At 44.1% G+C, this 20,473-nt stretch overlaps 1 protein-coding gene across 6 annotated transcripts in view; it reads left to right on the top strand.

Moving 5' to 3' along the window:
• Positions 1-834: 834 nt before the first annotated feature.
• DIXDC1 (DIX domain containing 1) overlaps positions 835-20,473 on the top strand; it is a 39,405-nt gene continuing 19,766 nt past the window's right edge. For 2 of the 6 annotated variants that reach the window (XR_003399931.1, XM_026863551.1), the window contains exons 1-5: positions 4,840-5,078; positions 15,185-15,314; positions 16,582-16,707; positions 18,445-18,694; positions 19,905-20,012. Coding sequence is in view for 5 of the 6 variants with exons in the window: in XM_026863551.1 (XP_026719352.1) it covers positions 5,019-5,078; positions 15,185-15,314; positions 16,582-16,707; positions 18,445-18,694; positions 19,905-20,012 (674 nt within the window). In the remaining variant the exon portion in view is untranslated. Of the gene's footprint in view, positions 944-4,839; positions 5,079-15,184; positions 15,315-16,581; positions 16,708-18,444; positions 18,695-19,904; positions 20,013-20,473 lie in introns of those variants that run through there. The other 4 variants (XM_026863546.1, XM_026863548.1, XM_026863547.1 and 1 more) reach the window with 3 other exon arrangements.

Raw genomic sequence — 20,473 nt, forward strand, 5'->3', positions numbered from 1 at the left:
CTGGAGGAGCTGCAAGGGCCTTTCCAATCCAGACGATTCTGAGATTTTGTGATTCAGATGCAGCAACCTGCCTTGGCTCTGCCTCTGCTCCCAGTCCTGTCCTACCCCTGAACTTCGGTCCATTGAGAGGTACCAGGACGATGCAACCAAGATAAGAGTGACCATCTGCCTAAGGGTTACGCTCCTGCCCACCTTTAAACCATTATTAAAACCAGCAATTCCTTCTGTCATTCAGTCTTTCTCAAGGAATCTTACCATCATCCATTCTATTAATTTTTCCAAACTTCCCCACCCTTCCTTCCACCAGCCTTCACTCTAGACTTCTGAAGACTAAGCAAAGAAAATATAGATCACCAGAAAACTCCTAAATAGAAATGACAGTATGTAGAATTGTTTCCTAAAATTATTTATGAATCTTTGTTGTCTGGGCTAAATGCACCGAATCAAGCAATACTCCGAATATTTGACACTAGGGACCAGTATAGCTTTGGCTGGCGTATTTGACTTCTGTTGGATTTGGATTCCCCTCCCCACAAATGGGAAGAGATAATTAGATACAATGTGCAGTGTAAGCCAGTGTAATCAGAAATCTTTTTTGCATGTGTTTTAGTAGGATTCTGCCCACCAAACATATTTTACATGTGGAAGAAAATACAAAATGTGTAAATTGCCCTAAGTCTGTAGCCTTAGATATATTTTCTGCGGGCAATGAAAGAAGGTGGAAACTTCCCTCTTTTATTTTAGTTATATTCAGACATTTCATTGATAAGTCTGTTTTCCCTCTAAGAAAATTATTTCCTTTGTACTTAATACATTTACTTCTTCTCTCAGGCTTCAAGGGGAAAAGAGTGCTAGTACCATCCCCTTGGCACTGAGCTGCGCTGTGACACCCAGCATGGGAACTCTGATGGACACACACACATCACAGCCTGCTGCATCCTCTGTGAGTTTCCAGGAGTCATTTTGGCGTCTGACCTCTGTTTTGGATGCTTGATGGGGAGGGTGGGAGGGGACACTCAGTGACACAAAGGCATTAGTTGTATTAGGCAGCTCTTTTTGCTTTTTGCTCTGACTGCAGTCATGGCATCACAGGTCTCACAGACCTTGTTTCTGAATCAGCCTCACCTGCTTTTATTAACCCAACAAAAATTTTATTGGCAAGAACTGAACGGTGGCCATTGATCTTTCTCTCTTTCTCAAGAGCTGGTAAGAGAAACAATCAGAGAATGTTGACAAATCCTTAAAATCCTTGGACGGAAGACTTGAAGGAAGGCTTATGTGTTGATACTGGTGGTACTGCGACAGTCTCATCACAAGAACAGGAAAACGAGCAGTATCAGGGCTTTGTCATGCCTCTTGCCCGGTATTCAACTCGGGGTTAGGGTTATGTTCAGACTGGCCAGGAGAGGGCAATGCCACCAACGAAACTGCCATCCTACATGTTTGTTTTGAAGGTCACTCCCAGGAGGAACAGTTGATGTGGTCATCCCTATTGCCCGCTGCCCTTCATTTTGGAATAATCTTCAGGGAGAATTAGGAAGCATTAGTTTTAATGAGAGGCTGTTTTGTATCTTGCAGAGATAACATTCAAAGGCATCTATTATGATGTTATAAGACTGAAAGTATGATTCCTGCTACAAGAAGCTTGAAATTTCAGAGTGAAACACAAAGACGTGAGAACTAGAGTTTAATTTTTAAATAGTATTTTCAGCACACACATACCCCAACATGCATTTGTGTTACCACAATAAACAGAAGAATGGCTCAGCATGCTCTGCCTCTCAGTCTAGCCATCAGAAAAGGCCCAGTTTCTATTCTCTGACATTCATATTGTCATAGTGAGTTTCAAAGATAAGAAACCCCATGTGGAGCAAATCTTTGATGACAAAATCTATGATGGAAAACATACTGTGAGCAGGCCTGTACCCGAAACTGGCATGTATAATGAGAACGCTGCCTTTCCTTGTGTTCTAGTAGGTAGAAGCTCTGTTAGCAGGGATATGGGACTGAAAGTCACCACCTAAATTTCAGACTTCTGACCCAGCTTTTCTTGGCTGATCTGAAAAGGCAGGCAGGGTAAGGGCTTCTGGCTTGAATAGTCTCTCCAATCCAAACCAACTTCATCACTGTTTTCTCAATATGTTCGTAAGCAAAATGTATGTCTGCATTTCTCAGGGATGGCACTCCTGTACTATGGGTGACACGTCTGGATTTAGGTCCTCTGATTTGTGCAGGATATCAGGTGTATAACGAGAAGGGGCGAGAAAAATGCTTATTGGTACGAATAACTACATGGGGTTTTTTGTCATTTGTGGTATTTGGGTGGCCGAGGAGAAATTGCCCTTCTCTAGGCCACATTTGACTATTGTATCTGTTACACATCTACAGATCCATCACTGTGTTTCCGAAAGGAAAACCGGGACTCTGTGTGTGGTTTACATGCAAAGCAGCTGCTCCATCCATGTGGCTGACAGCCCCTCACTATCAGGCTGTGTGATACGTCCTGCTCTGCCGTGCCATGGCAGCACCTGGGACCGAAGGATTGATGTGACCACTAAGCTGTCACTGGGGTGGTGCCACAGGGAGCTTATACAGGGACCCTGAAACTGGTGTGAGTTTAGGTGATCAAACAGCCGTGTCCCATTTCTGAACAAAGCCAGTCCGCATCCCTGACAAGCTAGATATGCCTGCCAAGACTTAACATACACACTCTATGGATAAATGCAGCTTGCACTGCAAGCAGTGACTTAATAGCAGACTCTATATCCTGCTGTTGCCCAAATGTGTTGTAGTTCTTACAGGTGGAGCACAAGTGTTAAAAGTGCTCCGTTGTTCCCTATCACTAATGCAACAGGATACCGACTAAATGCCACTAAAGTGGACCATGATAAACAAACTGGTGTTCTCTGTGTATCATCAGGATTTCAACAGTGTATTTTACATTTCAGTCATTTTTGTGCTTTGCATTTTTATGCTGTTTGAACAGATGAACTCTTTATTCTTATTTTTACTTTTTTAATCCTGTACATTTGGGTTATGTCTTCAGTCTGTGGCTAGGAACTGCCTGCCTTTGGCTTCTCTGCTCCTCAAAGGACAAGGATTAATATCTAGAGCTTGCAGGGATTATGAGCATAAAATACTTAATCTGCTATCAAATCCATCAAACAAATTATAAAAACAATCAGAGAACACCTAACAGCCATCTGTAACCTCTCTGTGCGTTGATTTTACTTCAGTACACCTGGAGTTAATTTTTTTTTTTGTTCCAGAAACTGAAGTGGTATAGGGAAGGGGTGACCTCAGCATCATTATCTGTTAATATTAGAAGTCTTCTATGAATGTATGTTTACTATGTAGCACTGAAAAACAGATAATAATATGACCTTTTCTCTGACATTGTCAAGGATAGCATTATAAAGTCCACAGAAAAGGCTCACAGTGTGTTTTGTACTTGTTGGGGTTTATTTTTTACAAAAATTAGGTCACCTTCTGTCTGATGGGGAAGCCACTTAGTTTTTCTGTGAAATTTTATTGAAATTTCAAGGCATAAACTACTTGATTGCTTCACAAAAAAGGGGAATAAATATTTATTGCTGTCTATTTAATGGCATTTTGAGCCTCAAAAGTAAACTGGATCCAGAACTAACCACAAGCATTGCCAGCTTGCAAAACTTTATGCAAAGCCTCACAGTAATTTGTTGTTTTGCTTAACAGATGTGATATTACAATGAATGAAAACATTAAAATCTCAATTTTTGCTGAATTATGAAAAGTAGGGAAGGCAAACGAATAAATAATTTATGTCATGGAGGTGTGGGGGTTGACTTTTTTGAAAGAGTTGGGTTGGTCACAGAGGGAAATTACCTGTTGCTTGTCTCTCTGTATTTTAGCTGCATCTCTATATGTGACAGCGTCAAATGGTAAAATTATGCAATTGCTTTTCCCTCCACATGCTTCAATACTTAGGCAGAAAAACATGTTTGTTTTTAAATGTGTGTCTCACTTAGAAATGCTTGATGAGATCTTTTGAAATCTGAAGGCACAGTCTCGTATCGCTGGTCAGTACTTGCAGTGTGCTCTGTGTACCAACAGCCAGAGCCCCTGGCAGAAATGATCTTCATCCATTCTGAGAGGTTGTTTTTTGGGTTTGGTTTGGGTTTTTTGTTTGTTTTTTTGTTTGTTTGTTTGTTTGGGTGTTTTTTGTTTGTGGTTTTTTTTATTTTATTTTCCCCTGGCCATTTCCTTTAAGGTGAGATGAAGTTTGAGAGATAGCCCAGAGATATTTGATACTTGTTTCTGGAACGAAAGCAGTTATTACTGATTTAGAAAAAATCCTGTGAACTGTCTTTCATTCTAGTTTGAGTTATTCTGTCTTTTTACGTCTTTCGGCTTCGCTGTCAGCACAGCTCGAGCAGGGCCGAGTGCTGTGCAGATGTTCCTCGCTGTGTTGTGGTCAGGTTTGCAGGCTTCCTGCCTCTACCAGGTTGCTGACAGCACTGATGCTGCTGCAGGACTGCAGAACGGTTGCTGAGAATGAAAGCCGGCGGCTCGTACAGTCTCCCGTTTGGCTTTTCCAGCTAAGCGAGGCGTCTGCTATTTGCCATTCTTTGACGCTCTCCCTGCCCCCACGGCAGACAGAGCTTGCTGTGTTTGGTGGGTTTGAAAAATCTCTTATACGCAGCGGGTTTTGTGTGAGAATGACTGCTGGAAATGGGTTTCACATGTTTCCCCAACTCAGTCCTGGGCCTGTATCTCGTAAGCTGAAGCGTTTCTATAGGAACCGTATGACATCTCTCCCGCTCGTCCCCCAGCAGCTCCCTCTCGAGCATGCCCAGTGCAAGCTTCGACTTCGGCTCGGCTGTCTGTGTGCAGTAACGGGCTGCACATATGGGACTGTGAATGCGGTTCCCGATGAGCTCCAACTCTTTGTCTTTGAGAGGAGGAAGAGGTCGTGCCCAGAGCTGGAGGATCCCCCCTGTGTCCTCTGAGACCCTCGCCCGTCGGTGGGCTCCTGGAGAATGCTTGCTTGTTTGGCCAGGGGGAATTTACTGGACATTCTTCAGGAGGGCTTCACAGAGGTAAATGCATGTCCCAAGCCTCGCTCAGACCTTTCCGGGGCAAGGCAGCGTGCTTTCGTGCATCATCTCTCAGGGACTGTTATGTCTCCCGGTGCTCTGGGGAACAGAGAAGAAAAACGAGCAACATTTCAGGGTGGGAGAGCTGCTTACTAACAGAAGGGCAAACCGGGCAGCTCAGCCAGGGGTTTGCAAATCATTTTTTTTTTGAAAAATCCGTGCCTGTTTTACAGCTGGTGGTTTTAGCTCGGAGTTTTTATTCTCTTCGCAGCACTTTACTGTTGTGCCAGTAAATAATCTAAACTGCGGCAAGGTTAATGGAGCACAGTTTATTTTATAGAATTGACTCCTCTCCTGAGTATATGAAGTTTCTATTTCTGAAGGCTGTTGGGAAAGCCTGTAAATCCGTTTTGTGGACACACATTTCTTGGGAGAGGCTGACAAAGAGCAGGCTGGCTGGATTTTTTTTTCCCCACCTTGTTCTGCAGGTTGAATCTCAAGGGGACTGAAATTCATCTTGGTGAGGAAAATATAATTTTAAAGTGTTCTTCACTTGCTTATTTTGCTGTTAGGGAGACTAATAAATCATAAAATAAGGAGTGAGAAGTACCAAGAAATTTCCGAGATGAGAATCCTGTAACTGCATGAGGAGTGCAGATTGCTGTTGGCTTCTCTCTTTAGGGTACACAAAAAATTAGTTCTGTTGGACTCTGTGGAGTCAGTACAACATTCCTGGGCAGCCACTGCCTGGCTGTGCATCGTGCAGACCATGCTGGAGCACAATTTCCTGTCTGTAAACTGAAAAGGAAGGAAAATTGTGGGGGCTTGTGCTGAAACCAAACACTGGCTGCTATTTGCTTTCTCACCTGGTAGCAGGGATAGTCTCTTGGTGTGTTTTATTCTCTCTTAGAGTTCATAGCTGATTTTTGTTTGGATTTAGTGGTTCCCTATTCTTGCAAAGCTCAAGCCCCACCTGACTGATCTGCCCCGATACTCCATTCTTCACAGCAAATGAACATCTTGGTTCATCTCTTGGGTTTAACAGCACCAGTCATCACGGGCAAAACAAACTGCGTACGAAACTTGAGCCTCACAGCTTCATGCCAGCCACAGGTCTCCTTTGATTGCTCTGTGTAACTGTGTAAATACTCCATCCCCTCCTCCACGGAGTATCTCAGTCTCGGCTTTAGCTGGCAAAGATATTGCTTTAGCTCAAGCTTACACTTCTGTGCTTGAGGGCAGCAGATTCTTCTCTGACATAAGCTCATAGTAAGCTTTATATAAATAATATCAGTAATAATGGGACCAAAGAACGGTTTTACATTCAGTGCTAGCCCCACCCTGACTGGTTTTACCCACAGATTCTTCAGCTGTGGGACCCTCTCCCACCATAAGAACAGATTCACTCTCCTGTCTCCCACTTGGGATCTCTCTACCACATCCTCACTTCACATTATATCAAAAGTAAAATTAAAATCACTTTTGCAAGTGTAGGAAGAGAGGTTAAGTGACTTGCCCAGGACATGCATCACCTCACAGAGAGAGTTGGAAATGAGCAAGAAGCCCTGTAATTCTGTGCCTTGGGTTTTGATCCACCAGCTGTACTTCCATAGCTCTTTGTACTTCAGGTGCTTTTTTATAGAAGTCCCTGAATGTGAAAGAGTGTCCCAAAGTGTCTGATCCCAACACAGCACTCTGATGTTAGAAGGCTGGAAGTGAGTGGTTACTAAACCTGATGTCTGGGTATAAAAACAGATTCATGATAAAACATCAGACAATTTAACGCAAGCAGTGAATTGGGGTATTGAAGGAATTGCCTTGCTGACTCTTTTGATACTGTTTTTTTTTTGACAGAGCCTCTTTTCTGGCCACATGGCTCTTTTGGTGACTAGATACCTTGAAATACAAGGATGTGCTTTCCAAATCTGTGCATTAATATACACAAGTTGCTAGCAACCTCCTAGGTGTATGTGCAGAGCTCAGGTGCCACCCTACACGTGCTTGGGACCTAGAGGCCAGGTATAGTTCCAGGTTTTGTGTGTCTCTATCTTGCACCTTTGGTCAGTAATCCATGCCTGGAAAGTTACCCAACACAGCCAAGATGCTACAGGCAAGTTTCCTTTGTTCCTTTGCATTCTTTTCCCTCTCTGTCTGTCCTGCTGGCTGAGAGCTACCCCATCAGCCTCATTATCTCATGAGTGGTGATGACAAATGCAGTCCTGTCTGCAGCTAATGCCTGTTCTGCTTCGCCGAGCATCTGTTAGACTGGTGCTTTCTCCATGATAAACATAATCACAGATTGCTAACGGGACCCTGTAAATTGTAAGTGCAGACCAGTGTATTTCCCTTCCTTTTGAGAGTCCCTGGACAAAATTGTTGTGGACAGTGTCACCTGCAGACATCTAAAGCAGGGTCACTTTTGTTCAATGTTGAAATGTAGTGGACTCCCCTGTGGCCATCACCATTTGTGCCCCTCTCTCATTAATGGACTACCCTGCCTTGAAGGTGTTTCCCTGCTGTTTATTGAGACTTAACTCTGCTCTAAGGCAGCTAAATAATTCAATCCCACAGCTGGATGGTGGCATGGGAATGTATGGCTGCTAAGAGCAGTAGTTTATGATGCAAGGAAACCATAGAGGGCAGGGTCTCTTCTGTGGTGACTCTGTCCATGTGGCCTCAGCTTGTGTTCTCTCCTTGAGGGAATGCAGTTTATTTGAGATCATGCTTACACTTCTGTCAGCTCTTTAAAACAGATGGGGTACACAGAAATGTGTTAGAAAGGGGTCTGACAGCTCCAAGACATTAAACGTGTCTGTATTTCAACAATAGTATACCTTCTCTTTTCCAAGTTGGAAGATCATTTCCTCTGGCAATCTCAATTGTGTAGTTGCTTGTGTGCAATGAGTCATTAGAAATAGTAACTTTTTTCCCCCTGAGATTTCATTGAACAGCAGGCCAGGGATTGGCTCCTTTACCAGAGAGTGAAATGGCAGTGAATTTTTAAGACAAGCAGAGGTTTGAAATCAGGGTCTCCCAACAGCAGCAAAGCGAAATGCAAGGTTAGCACATAGGGCTCTGCCTGTATGAGTGAACACCTGCACCTTTTGCTATGTGAGAGCTGCTCCTCCCCAGCGGTGTCCGCGCAGGGAGTGGTGCAGCACGGGTAGGGCTCTCCGTTCATTGCCTGCCCCCTCACCAAGTGCTTCATGTAACACTTTACTTCAAGTAGTAGGTTCTTAGCTGAGTGGCATCTGCAAGAGGTATTTCCTGGATTTCCCACACGTACAGACTTTCTCCCTCACTCTTAGAGGTTTGTTGTATCTCTTGGGGGACTTGAGGTGATTAGATGGGATCCTAGTTGTGAGATCTGAATCTTTGCTATGGGTAATGGCCTGGGTTTGATTTTGGTTTGCTTTGCTGGTTGAAGTAATTTTCTGACAGTATAGACTTGATGCTTGCCTGTTCTGGCAGCTGTTCTGTTCCCCTTGGTGTATCATGCATGATCTGTGATAAAAATGTCCCTGCGACTGTGATCTTAGCAGAAGAAACTTGCACTCACCCTCTCCTTGCAATGAGTGCTATTTAGAGCTAATAGGATTTACTATGAAGAGAGCTGTTTTGACTCCTGTCTCCCTCCTCCAGGTCAGCCCTTTAGGACCAGCCCATAACTAAATGCTCCTTGTAGCGCCAAATCCCTCAGAGCCTGGGTTTCACTAAATTCATGAAGCTCTTTAGAGATGCTACTGTTTTCCACATAGTAGGGCCAAGTCTCATTTCACATCAGCTTTGTTTTGGTATGAGTCTACTAGTATTTTACATCCACTCTACACCGGTAGAGCCACAGGATGGGCAGGCACACTTAAATAAGGCTTGGCCAGAGTGAGTAAGCCTGGGATCTGAAGAACCACCTGAACTTTGCCAGGCTGCCTGTCTGGTCTGCAAGAGACTGGGCAGCTGCTGCATTGTAATTCTGCGCAGCCTCAGGTACAGACATCAGAAAACAAAGCTGGGGCTTCCCATACCTGAATTTATATGGATGTGTACTTTAGGAGACTATTTCTTGCTCTAGCAGGAGTTCTATCAATTTTTCCCAAAGCCCTTGTGCCTGGCCAGCAATAGGACTATCAGCAAGGGAAGGATGTATTTGCTGTTACATAGGATTAGGGGTTGAGCAGTTATGATTCCATTCCTGCCTGAGGCTCGCTGTATGTCTAAGACAAGCTATTCCTTGGTTGCATAGCACTGGCTGGCCTTTGGCAGAGTATACTCCAATGCATTCCCACAGTAACAGTCAAAGATTGTTATCAAAGCATTTTACAAGGAATACAAAAATTACTACCACTGCTTTACAGCTAGAAACTGAGGCACCCAGAGGCAAAGTGGGCTGCCAGATTCATAGCTAGTCACTGGCAGAGTGGGGAACAGAGTCTTTGTGCTAAATGTGCCTTTAGTGCCTTTCATCCTGGACCAGGCAACCTTCCTGGGAGACCCTTCCCCTTTTCTTCATATGAAATGTTCTTGCCTGCAAAAAGCACTGGTCAGTCATACTGTGTGCTCAGTCTCCTCACTCTTCCCTTTCTGTACAGGGCTAGTGACTGCATTCTGCTAAATAAGGAAAATGCTCCTTTACTTTCCTGAAGCATCAGAGAATGTCTCAGTGCAACTTGTTTTGACAGACCTTAGACTTTTGGTGTAGTGGAACCATTTAATAATTCAGGATGAATCATGTGCTTCAAAGTACCGGCAGTTTACAGTAAAAGATCTCTCATGGCTCAGCTTTTTGCCTTTATGCTTGCATAGGAACACTGCCCATGGGACAAAAGGGCCTCACAATACCAGATTGGGGAAAATGCAGAGGCACTGAAACATCTTGCAAAAGTGCCAGAAATTATCCTTAAAGCAGCAGCCTGGCGTCAAATGGCAGTGACATTTTGGGGCGTGGATGTCTGGCTGTTGAATCAAAGGAATACATCCTATCCAGATTCATTTTACGTGACTTTCTGTATGTTAGACTTCTGGAGTAGTTGCCTGCCTGCACTGATAGTGAATTTGTTTAAGGAACACAGGCCATCACATTTCTGAACCTTTAGGAGTTACAGAAAACACGTGCTGGCAAGAATTTCATGGACACTTTCAGAAAAATCCTTCTTTCTAGGTCTCAGCAACTCAGTGGAAAATTCTTGTCCAGACATGTTAGGGAAATGTCCATGTCTTCACTCAGGTATGGGTGAAGGGTTAAGGTGCTCCTGGTCTCCTGAAGCTCACACACTATCGTTGTCTCCTGGTGTGCACCAGATTACATGGGTGCCTCCTTTTCCAAACTGTATCACTGTACTGAGGCATCTTTTGTGCTTGCGACAGGCTGTTTGCAGAAGATTTGAAAAATACATATCAGATCATAAGTTATTTTGAATGAAATTATACCTCCTGCTTTAAAGTAAGACTTTTATGAGAGGAGTCCTGTGGATTCATGTGGTTGTTCTGGCATCACTCTGGTCATAATTGTGTGTTTTTCACTGCATCAGGAGCTATCTCAGTACATTAAACAGCCTGAATCACATTTAAGCAGCAATTTTTAGAAAAAAAAAATGTTTCTGCTGGCTTTGAGAGCAGAGAGAAACATTTTCTTTGCTTGTGAGGTTTTCTTTTCTGCTTCTACAAAGGCCTCTTCAAAAAGAAAACAAACAAAAAAATCAAACTAGAGGAACACTGGATGGAAAATTACAGTTCCTGTCTAATTAAGTTAATGCCAGAAAGCTTAGAAATCATACAAGGCCTTAAACATTACATCCTGATGCAATTAGGCTAGGCTCTGAGCTTTGCTGTTGCAGACATTTGGTTCAGTGCTCTGAACAGACAGGACACTAAATGCCTTTCATCCTGGGACCAACCTCATAGCATGAGGACTGTTACTACTGACCTTGTTAGACCTGGTGCTTGGGCAGCATCCGCAGGGTATAAAAGGAAGAGTAGAGTAAAGATCATGAGAAATATCATTCTTCCAGACTGATTCTGTAAAGCCAACAGTAAGGATAGATTCAAATTCATCAAATGAATGCAGAAAAGGAATCTCTTCCTAGAAGCAGAGTGTCAGGGGAGTCTACTGGAACATGCCAGGGAGGAGGTCAGGCCTTCTGAAGACATCTGCCTGCTTCAGAGGGATTTTGTGCAAGAACAGATTTGACCATCTTCAAAACAGGCAACACCCTAATCTCAGAAGATATTAAAATTCACCTTTTACAGTGTAATTTAGATGGGACTGATAATAAAGGACAGAGGAGCATATCAAGGCATTGTGATCTACCTGTATTTACTGTCAGGCAGGCTGGACTGATTGCTGGTTGAGAGGGGAGAAACATGAGCCTTAAGCAGCAGGTGGTGAATTGCACTGGTTAAATGAGAATAGCAAGGACACCTACAGCTGACAGGAGGTTTGCAACAGAGCTGCTGCTTTTCTTCCACCTGTGGAAAATACCAGATAATGACATTTAATTGTAATTATCAGTAAGGGATTACAGATGCTAAGAAAAAAAAAAAACCTGTGCTGAGCCTGGAAAGGTGTTTTCATCCTGCATATCATTGCCTGTCAATTCAAAGCACAAAGATATATGCTCCTCACCTCCACATCTCTTCTAGAGCCAGTAGGTCTGAGGTGCTTCTTCAAGGTATGTGTTGAATAAGTGATCTGAAGTCAAATCCTCCTGAGGGGTGTTGTGCTTACTGAAGTGTTCACCTGTAATTTGCCAGCAGAAGTACCTGCAAGTTGGGAAATACTTTATAACTGCAGGTAGCCCCTAGTACCTTGCTTTAAAAAGCTTCTCCTGCTCCGCAAAGTCTTTTAAGGCTTCCAGAGTGACTTAGATGTAAACACTCTACAGTGATCTGCCTAGGAGCTGAAGCAGTCTGGGCTCCAACTTTCTTTAGGTAAGGGAGCTGCTCTTCTCATTGCAAGTTACAGGTAAACCTGGCCTTTTTTTGGAACACAAAGCTGTGTTAACATAAATAGGATTAAGCTTAACTCCACCATAATCCTAATAACATGTGCTGTGGATAGTAAATCTTAGACTGGACTGTTATGTTTTTCTTCTGAAAATCCTGGTTTTGAGAGAAATATTGGTGCAGCATCAGTTCCATCAAGTCTAAGATTTGACTGAACAGAAGCTGAAACCAAAATGCAGGGAGAAGTAGAAAACTCATGAGTGGTCAGCAATTGAAGGAAGAATTATTCAGCTAATTATTCAATTATTATGAAGGAAGAGGATGAGCTAGATAGAACAATAGCTGTTCCCTCCCTGATGGCTCCTCAATCTTGCTGTTAGCCATACCAGGTTATAGACCAACAAGGAGAACTTCCAGGGGTATTTGTTCAGTCCTGTGAAGTTTCATGTTCTGGATGAAGCTGCAGAAGTTCAACGTCAAAGGAATTGGTGTGATAGGTCCCACTGGATCTTTTCCCCTCAACTAGAAAGACAAAAATTAAACAAGGAGTGCTAGGAATTTGAGCAGCTGTCAGCAAGGAACCTGAGTTGGTTCGGGAGACTCCTAGGCACAAAGGCTCACTGAATCCTTTACTCAGTCTGGGTTGTGTTCCCCTGTTTGCCTCTGGGGTTAGTGCCTCTTTTTGATAATTATTTAGAAGGCACAAAATGTAATAATGTCCTACTCTGATGTCAGGAAGCAATGTGAAAGCACAGGGGGGACAGCCTTGGAGAAGGAAAGGGCAAGTACTTCTGAAATGTCACCCACCTCCTTGTCTCTTCCCAACCTCCTTTCTCTTCTTGGAGTCTTGGTGATTGAGAAGAGCTGAGACCTTGTGTGAGACTGGATGGGGCACATGTATTGTTTGAGCTGGGATGTCTGCAGCCACAAAAGGTGTAGGAGCACGTGGTTTTAAGGTTTGAGTGTTTCTGTGGACAAAAAACAACCAAAGTAAGTCCGCTAATGAAATCTTAAGTCTGCAGTATTACAGCAGCTACTTTTAAAAATAATGTCGACTTTCTCATGCTTTTAAGAGATAGAGACTAAAAGTTTGCCAAAAATGCTTTCTTATGAATGCATGAAGAAGGTTCAGAGAAAAGAAATAGGAAAAACTGCTTAGTGAAAGGCTCTGTTTTTCCTTTAAGTGAAAATAGAAGTGTCTGGATGGAAGAACCATATAGACTTCTATAAAAACCTACACATTTTCTGTAGGCTGAAAGGGGCTGTGCCCTTGTGGAACTAGTACAATATAACACTTTAGAACTTTGTAAAATGATCTGAAAAATGACAACAAGGTAGTAAACACAACTGTGAACACAACCGTGATAAGATTCTTTCCCTAAATTACATAGACTGATGCAGTTTTCATGCTGTAACCCTATTCAGTACATATCTTTACTTACGAATTACATATGTCTGTAAAGATGCTGTACTACTATAAACAAACCTACCTCTTTTCTCTGGTACCTGTTTTAGTAAATTAAAGCTTTACTGAATCTATGTAATAGGCGGCTTGTGGACTCTCAGGCACTGCATTAGACTGTTGTGAGATTGAATCTCAGTGCCCACAAGATCAATTCAAATACAATTGCAGGAGGTGTGGGGGGGGGCTTTTTGCAGCTGGCAAGAGTTACCACTGCCCTTCTGAAAATCAGCACAGGACCATCAACTTGAGCAAGAGAGAGAAAGTCAAGGTTTGTTGATTCTCCACTGTGCCCAGTCACGTTAAGTAGAAAATAAAGAGCTCTGAAATTGGGCAGGCAAAGCTGACACGCGTCGTTGCCATTACAGCCGAAGGAGAGCATGCTGCTCCAGTCCACGTGACAGGCCAAGTCTGCTTCAGCAAGCGTGCATCACATCTGCCACTTCTGCTTCCTTTTTTCCAAAAGCCATCAGGCAGTCCCCCAAGCTCATTTCCTCTGTTCTGCTCTTCAGCTCTGTGCTGAGTGAGCGGGACTGATTGAATGCAGGTCCAGGCACCTTTCTGAACCAGCAGACTGAACCGTGGCGTGATTAAAGTTGGATTTCCTATGTCAGGATAATTAAGAGTGAAGCTGTGATCAAATTGTGACTTTGATGGACTATAAAAGCATAAACTGACTGACATTGCTGAGATAATATGGAATGGAGACTTAAAACCTGCTGCATTGGCAGAATAATGGGAAGCTTAGTGAAAAGGGAGGTAATCCCATAAATGGATCAGTTTGTTTACCCTCCATGTACCACACCAGCCCTGCCCAAAGGGATTTCAGTGCTACCAGGGCTCCTACTAGCCTTGGAAGTGCTACTGAGAGGGGGCTGGAAAGGGAAAGATGATGTGAATCTGTTCATTGCCTTTCAGTCACTTAGGTCAGACGGGTCCTCACGCTGTCCAGAAGCCCGAGTTTCAGATTCCCTGGTCCTCCCCTTGCGGCAACACACAGAGCTATATGAAGCAGCATCCAGTAGGACCTGTTGGAAAGGCAGTGTTCCTTGCTCTCAGGTCTTGCAGGTGTTACGTGCTGTGGTGAGCCAGCTTCCACATGAACAGAAATAGAAACTGGGCCATTAGAAATGCTGATGCATCTCCAAGAAAATGGAGGAAGGGGTCTGTACAGCGGGGTGTTTCTTCCCTGCTGCGTGATCTGTTACAACTGAGCGACACTGGGAGTGTTAAGGAGGGAGGCTGTTGTCTCCAGGAAATCTGTCCTGGTTGTTTCTTTTGGTAGGTGGCATAGTTTAATAGTCAACACAGGGTTTCTTGCTTCCGCATTGTTGGTTTTCTACTTACTTGATGTGCGGATGGGACACTAAATGCTGTAAGTGAACCAATTCTGGCACTGAAAATGAGGGGAAAACAGTATTGGTTTGGCACCAGCCTAGATTAAATGTAATGTAAAACTCTTTTCTCAGCTGTGCTTAGATCACGAGTCCTGTCCTGCTGCCTGCTTGCTCTTCCTGTCCTGGCATGGAGTGAGCTGCACCGCAGCATGCAGTGATGTCAGTGCTCAGCAGGCTTCGGGGTGAGACCCTTGGTGTTTGTTTTCAAGGGCAAAAGACAATGAGATCTGTGAAGATGAGAGAAAAGTCAGAGCTATGAAATTTACCCTGAAATGGCAATGACGTGCAAACATTTTGTTTTCTATTTTCAGCAACAACTACAGGCATATGTGGCCTGGGTGAATTCCCAGCTGAAGAAGAAGCCAACAATAAAGCCAGTCCAAGACCTGAGACAAGATCTCCGAGATGGAGTCATTCTTGCTTTGCTCATTGAGATTGTAGGTCAGTAATGCCATATGGCACTGTTTTTCATCTTGTACTTTTAGATCTTGGTTAGAAGGGGTTGGCCTTGGCTCTGACATCTGTCAGAGCTTGCGGGGGCGGGGGGAAGAAGTGACTTTAAAAGAAAACTATCATAAAGCAAATAATAAATGCAGTTCTATTAAAATCCTTCTGTTTTAGCAGACAGTCACAACATGTGCTAAAACTAGTCAAGGACCATATTAACTCCCATGAGGCTGGAATGGAGTTATGAAAGGGTTTACCTTGCAGAGGAATGGTGTGTGGCATTTTTGGAAGAGTGAGCTGCTTGCTGAGATGCCCCCTTCTTTCTTTTCTCAACTTCACTCCCAAATTCTCTACCCCCTCCCTCTGACCAGTGCAGGGGGTTGGGGAATGGTATTTGTGGTCAGTTGATTACGCATCGTCTCTGCTTCTCCTCACACTCTTCGCTTGCTCCAGCGTGGGGTCCTACGCACAGGAGACAGTCCTCCACAAGATTCTCCAGCACGGGTCCTTCCCACAGGCTGCAGTTCTTCATGAACTGCTCCAGCATGGGTTGTTACTGTGGCGTGCAGTCCTTTAGGAACAGACTGCTCCAGCGTGGGCCCCCCCAGGGCCATGGGTCTTGCCAGAAGACCTGCTCCAGCGTGGGCTCCTCTCCACAGGGCCACAGGTCCTGCCAGGAGCTTGCTCCAGCACAGGGTCTCCACAGCGTCAGAGCCTCCTGTGAGACATATCCACCTGCTCTAGCGTGGGGTCCTCCCCAGGCTGCAGAGTGGATATTTGCTCCGTTGGGAACCTCTGTGGGCTTCAAGGGGAATCTCTGCTTTGGCTCCTGGAGCACCTTCTCCCACTCCTTCACTGACCTTGGTGTCTGTAGAATTGTTCGTTTCACATAGTCTCTCACTCCTGGCTGCTGTTGTACATCTGTTTTTACCTCTTCTGACACGTGATCACATTGGTGCTACCAGCATCGCTGATTGGGTCAGCCTTGGCTAGCATTGGATCCTTCTGGCATCTGGCTTCTGACATCTTCTCTCAGGAGCCATCCCCTGTAGTCCCCTCGCTACCAAAACCTGGCCATGTAAACCAAATACAGTCTCCAACCTAGTTATTCCTAATATTGGACACCTTATAAGCAGGACAAGAAGCCGTGCGTGTCTCTTGCAGTATCCAGACAAGATCAGGCCCTACACCTATAGTGATTTCTGTGACAGCACCAAGTGGTTCAGTTCTTCTCCCAATAAAGTTTTTTTTACTCCTTTAGCTGGTGAGAAGTTGAATGGCATTCAGGTCAACCCCACCAGCCAGCAGGAGATGAGGGAAAATGTGGAGAAAGTCTTACAGTTTGTGGCATCAAAAAAGATCCGGATGCATCAGACATCAGCAAAAGGTATGCACCCTTGGTGGTTGCCACAAATTATTCTGTCTGTTGAAGGCCTGTTTATTTCATATCAAACAGATAATGATTGGCTTGTGGGGGAGTTTTGTTTTTTTTCCTCCTGTGGCTAAAATAATGGGTTTGGGGTTGAATGATACTGGTGTTCTTGACTGCTTTTGGTAGCAGCACAATGCATAGAAACAAAAGTGCTTTTTCTTCTGCTACTGAGCAGTCAGAAGATCAAGTAATGGTGTAATGAGGAATACAGACTCAGAATCTTTCACTAAAAGGACGTACAAACCTGCTACTGTGAAATGAGATACGGGGAAAATATTTCTGGTCCACTGGAAGTCTGTGATACTGTTTTGCATGGCCTGCATAGGGAAGAGACCCAATACACAAAATCACATGTCTCTGGCACGTTTTAGTCATGTATCACACGGATTGCTGCGGGGGGTGTGCAGGTCTGTGGGGTGGAAGACAGGCTCTGATCCTTACTCTTTGACTCTACTGGGAGGGGATACAGTTCTGATTGACTGTGGCCCTTCAGATGAGAAAGAGGGGAAAAATGCTGAGATGGACTGCGTGGAGTGCATGACCCTTGTTAGCAGAAGAGTACAAGCTCTTGGCTTATAGGCCTTGGTGAGAAGCTTAGACTTTAAGTATAGAGTAACGAGTACTGTTCCCATAGTACTGCTGCTGGCAGACTGGAGGCTGTACTGTTTTTCAGTAATGTTGCAAGTTGTTTTATGAGCTCGTGACTATAGTAATGATAGCAGTACTAGTAAAAGTCTTACAAAAACAAAGGTATCAATCTTGGATATGCAATGAAATGATGTCATGTGGTCACAAGATAAGATACAGGCACGAGACTCTGGGACACAGGCTCCTGAGCTCCAGTCATAGTTCTGACTTTGACTCACTCCAGGACTTGAAACAATTCACACACACTTATGGCTTCATATTCCCCATGAATGACATGGAGGTGACAGTGACTGTGACTTATTTTGGCTCTTTCTAATTTTTTGGATACTAAAGCAAGTAATAACCAGTCCTTATGCCTTCAGGATTTAGGATTTTATTTTTTTTTTTTTTTAGTCTGCCTCTGATATTTGGAAGCCCTATTCCTATTATTTAATGGCCTTTGAGTGTTTCAGATGACTGACTTGTTTTGAGAAATCCTAGTTTGAAAGAATGGCTGATCTTTGCAGTAAACATGAGATCAACATGTTTGTGCTTGTTTGTATGCTGGGGAAATGCCTAGTGCGATATTATTAAAACTGGTTAACATTTGCAAGGTGCTACTAATGGTTTATGGTACAGAACGCTATTGCTAAAGAAATATATTGCTGTTCTGTGGTCTTTACTATTAAAAAAATGCAGTAAACGTGTGCTAAGTGAAGTGACTGCTAGTACAGTGGTAGTCTTCAGTAACTGCTGTGCTTTTCCAGTGATCATTTAGTAATTAGCACATAACCTACTGGATTGTTAGCTGGAAATGGCCATAGAGGGAAGGCTCGGGTCTGCTCGAAGCATTTAAACTTATCTGTAGGTGGCAGTCAGTTTGCTGCTCTGTACAAAACAAGCAGACTTAAGCATCAGTGCTGTCCTGCCATCCTTCTTGCATAGTCCTCACTCAGTGGCAGAGCCCCATTGGGTTTAATTATTTTTCAAGACTCTTGGTCAGATACAGCTCTGGTGGGACTTGGTGTTAACAGCATTGTCCTTGGCTTTACTTGCATTTTGCAGATATTGTTGATGGGAACTTGAAATCTATCATGAGGTTGATCCTGGCCTTAGCTGCTCATTTCAAACCAGGCTCGGGGAGAGCAATGCACCATAGCCCGGCTGGCACGGTGGGGAAGAGCCTGTCGGCATCGTCCGTGGGTCACAGGCCTCGCTCCGCTGCAGCAGTGGCCCAGGGGGCCATGGCTGCCCTGGCTGATGTTCGTCAAGATGTCTTGCAGTCCGGCCGGGAGGTTTTCCGGCACAGGCAGAGGTAATGAGTTTTCCCTGGTTATGTGAGGTCCGTTAGCAGATGGACACAATTTCTTTTAAAATAGATGCCTTTTTATCCTGACGATTCCCAGCGTAGCAAGGTAGCTCCCTTTGTGCAAACAGAATGAAAGCGCTGCTGTCTCCTGAAACCTAAATAGATAGTGGCCTCACAAAGGGGAGTCCTGACCTGGCCTGGCTGCCTCATCATGAAGACTGCAGGTATCCCAAGTTCTTTTCAAGGTTTTACAGCAAAATCTGCTGGATTTACAGCAAGATCTGTGGGATCTCTGTTATCTCACTGCAAAAGAACAGGTCATTATGGCCAAGCCAGAGGGAACTCTGCTGCCTCATTTTCCCTGTTTCATGCTGAGCACAGTGCCCTGTCTTGGTGCTGTCTACTTGGAGATATTCTCATTTCAAGTGAAACAAAAGTAAAGTCTTAACTACAGGTACTGGTTAAAGATTTGGGAACAGTTACTTCCCGAATTGGGGTATTGAGCCTGTTGAAGTCCATCTGTCTTCTACACTGCTGTTCACACCACTGTTACACTTGCTGCTATATAAGCAGATGCAGTGTTGTGTGCTGTTCATCAGCTGATGCAGTGGAGGAGTTCTGGTGGTAATGAAGGGAGGTGATCCATGTACAGAAGGAAAGTGTAATTCTGAAAAGCACATTTAACACTTGCGAAAGGTGCTATGTGGATTATAATAATAATAGTAATGACATTTAAATGGAAGCCAGATGGTGGCCTATTGAGGGTTTAATTTACACAGCTGAAGGTCATTTTCCCATATTATGTTGGCTCAAGGGAGTACCTGTGAAGCAGTTTGGAAATGAGGTTGAAATGGTATATTTTGTTGAAAAAATTAAATGCTAAAGGTTTCTCTTGCAAAGGCCTCGGGCCAGGAGCTCTTCAGTAAAGCCAGTCCTTGTGTTATTTGCAAATTCTTTTCTTTTCCTTGCCTTCCCAGAGGTTTTGTAGTTTTCTAGTCACAGAATTAGGGATGAGTTTAAAAGGGGAGGGCCTGTTTCCTGTGTTTCCCTCACACGACAGTGCTTCCTGATAGGAGAATTTTCTTAATTGGCAGTTTTCTAGCTGTCCTCTTCTTATTGCCTTCCTTTCATTAGCTCTCCTACACTCCTTCTTGGAGACAAGCATTTCTGCTCCTATCAGGGGAGGCGTCCCTCATTCTGTGATTATTATCTCCAGAAATAGCAGCATGGATGAGGAGATTGAAAACCCCTACTGGAGTGTCCGGGCACTGGTGCAGCAGTATGAAGGGCAGCAGAACACACCACTGGAGTCCCACTCTTCTGGGTAAGGAACTTTATTGCCAAGATATGTCCCCTCGTGGTCCTTTGTCTTACATTCCCTAAAGTGCCCTTATCGCTGTGATCTGGTTCTAATAGAAGAGAGGATTCCCAGCATAGTCTCCTGCATGATCTGGAGAATGAAGCCTCAGAAACCAACATGAAGCAGTGGTTTATTGCCATTTCTCCCACAGATAAAATTGATCTCATTCATGATGTGGTTGCATAGGTAAGAGCTAGAAACTCTTAGAGTTACAATTGTCTAAAGCTCTGCTGTGTCCCTCAGTGACACCAGGGGAATAGGATTAGGAAATACACAGCTACAGGTTTTACTGGGAACCTGAATGTACAGGTGGAGCCTTTTGAGAGAGTACTGACATGAGGGATGCTGAAATGGAGTTTGTGACTTGCTTCACAGAAAGGAAGGGGCAGAGCAGCTAGAGTGGCAAGGGATGAATATTTCAGAGC

Source organism: Athene cunicularia (genome assembly GCF_003259725.1).
Source record: "Athene cunicularia isolate RWA chromosome 24 unlocalized genomic scaffold, athCun1 chr24_part1, whole genome shotgun sequence".
Lineage (NCBI taxonomy): Eukaryota > Metazoa > Chordata > Aves > Strigiformes > Strigidae > Athene > Athene cunicularia.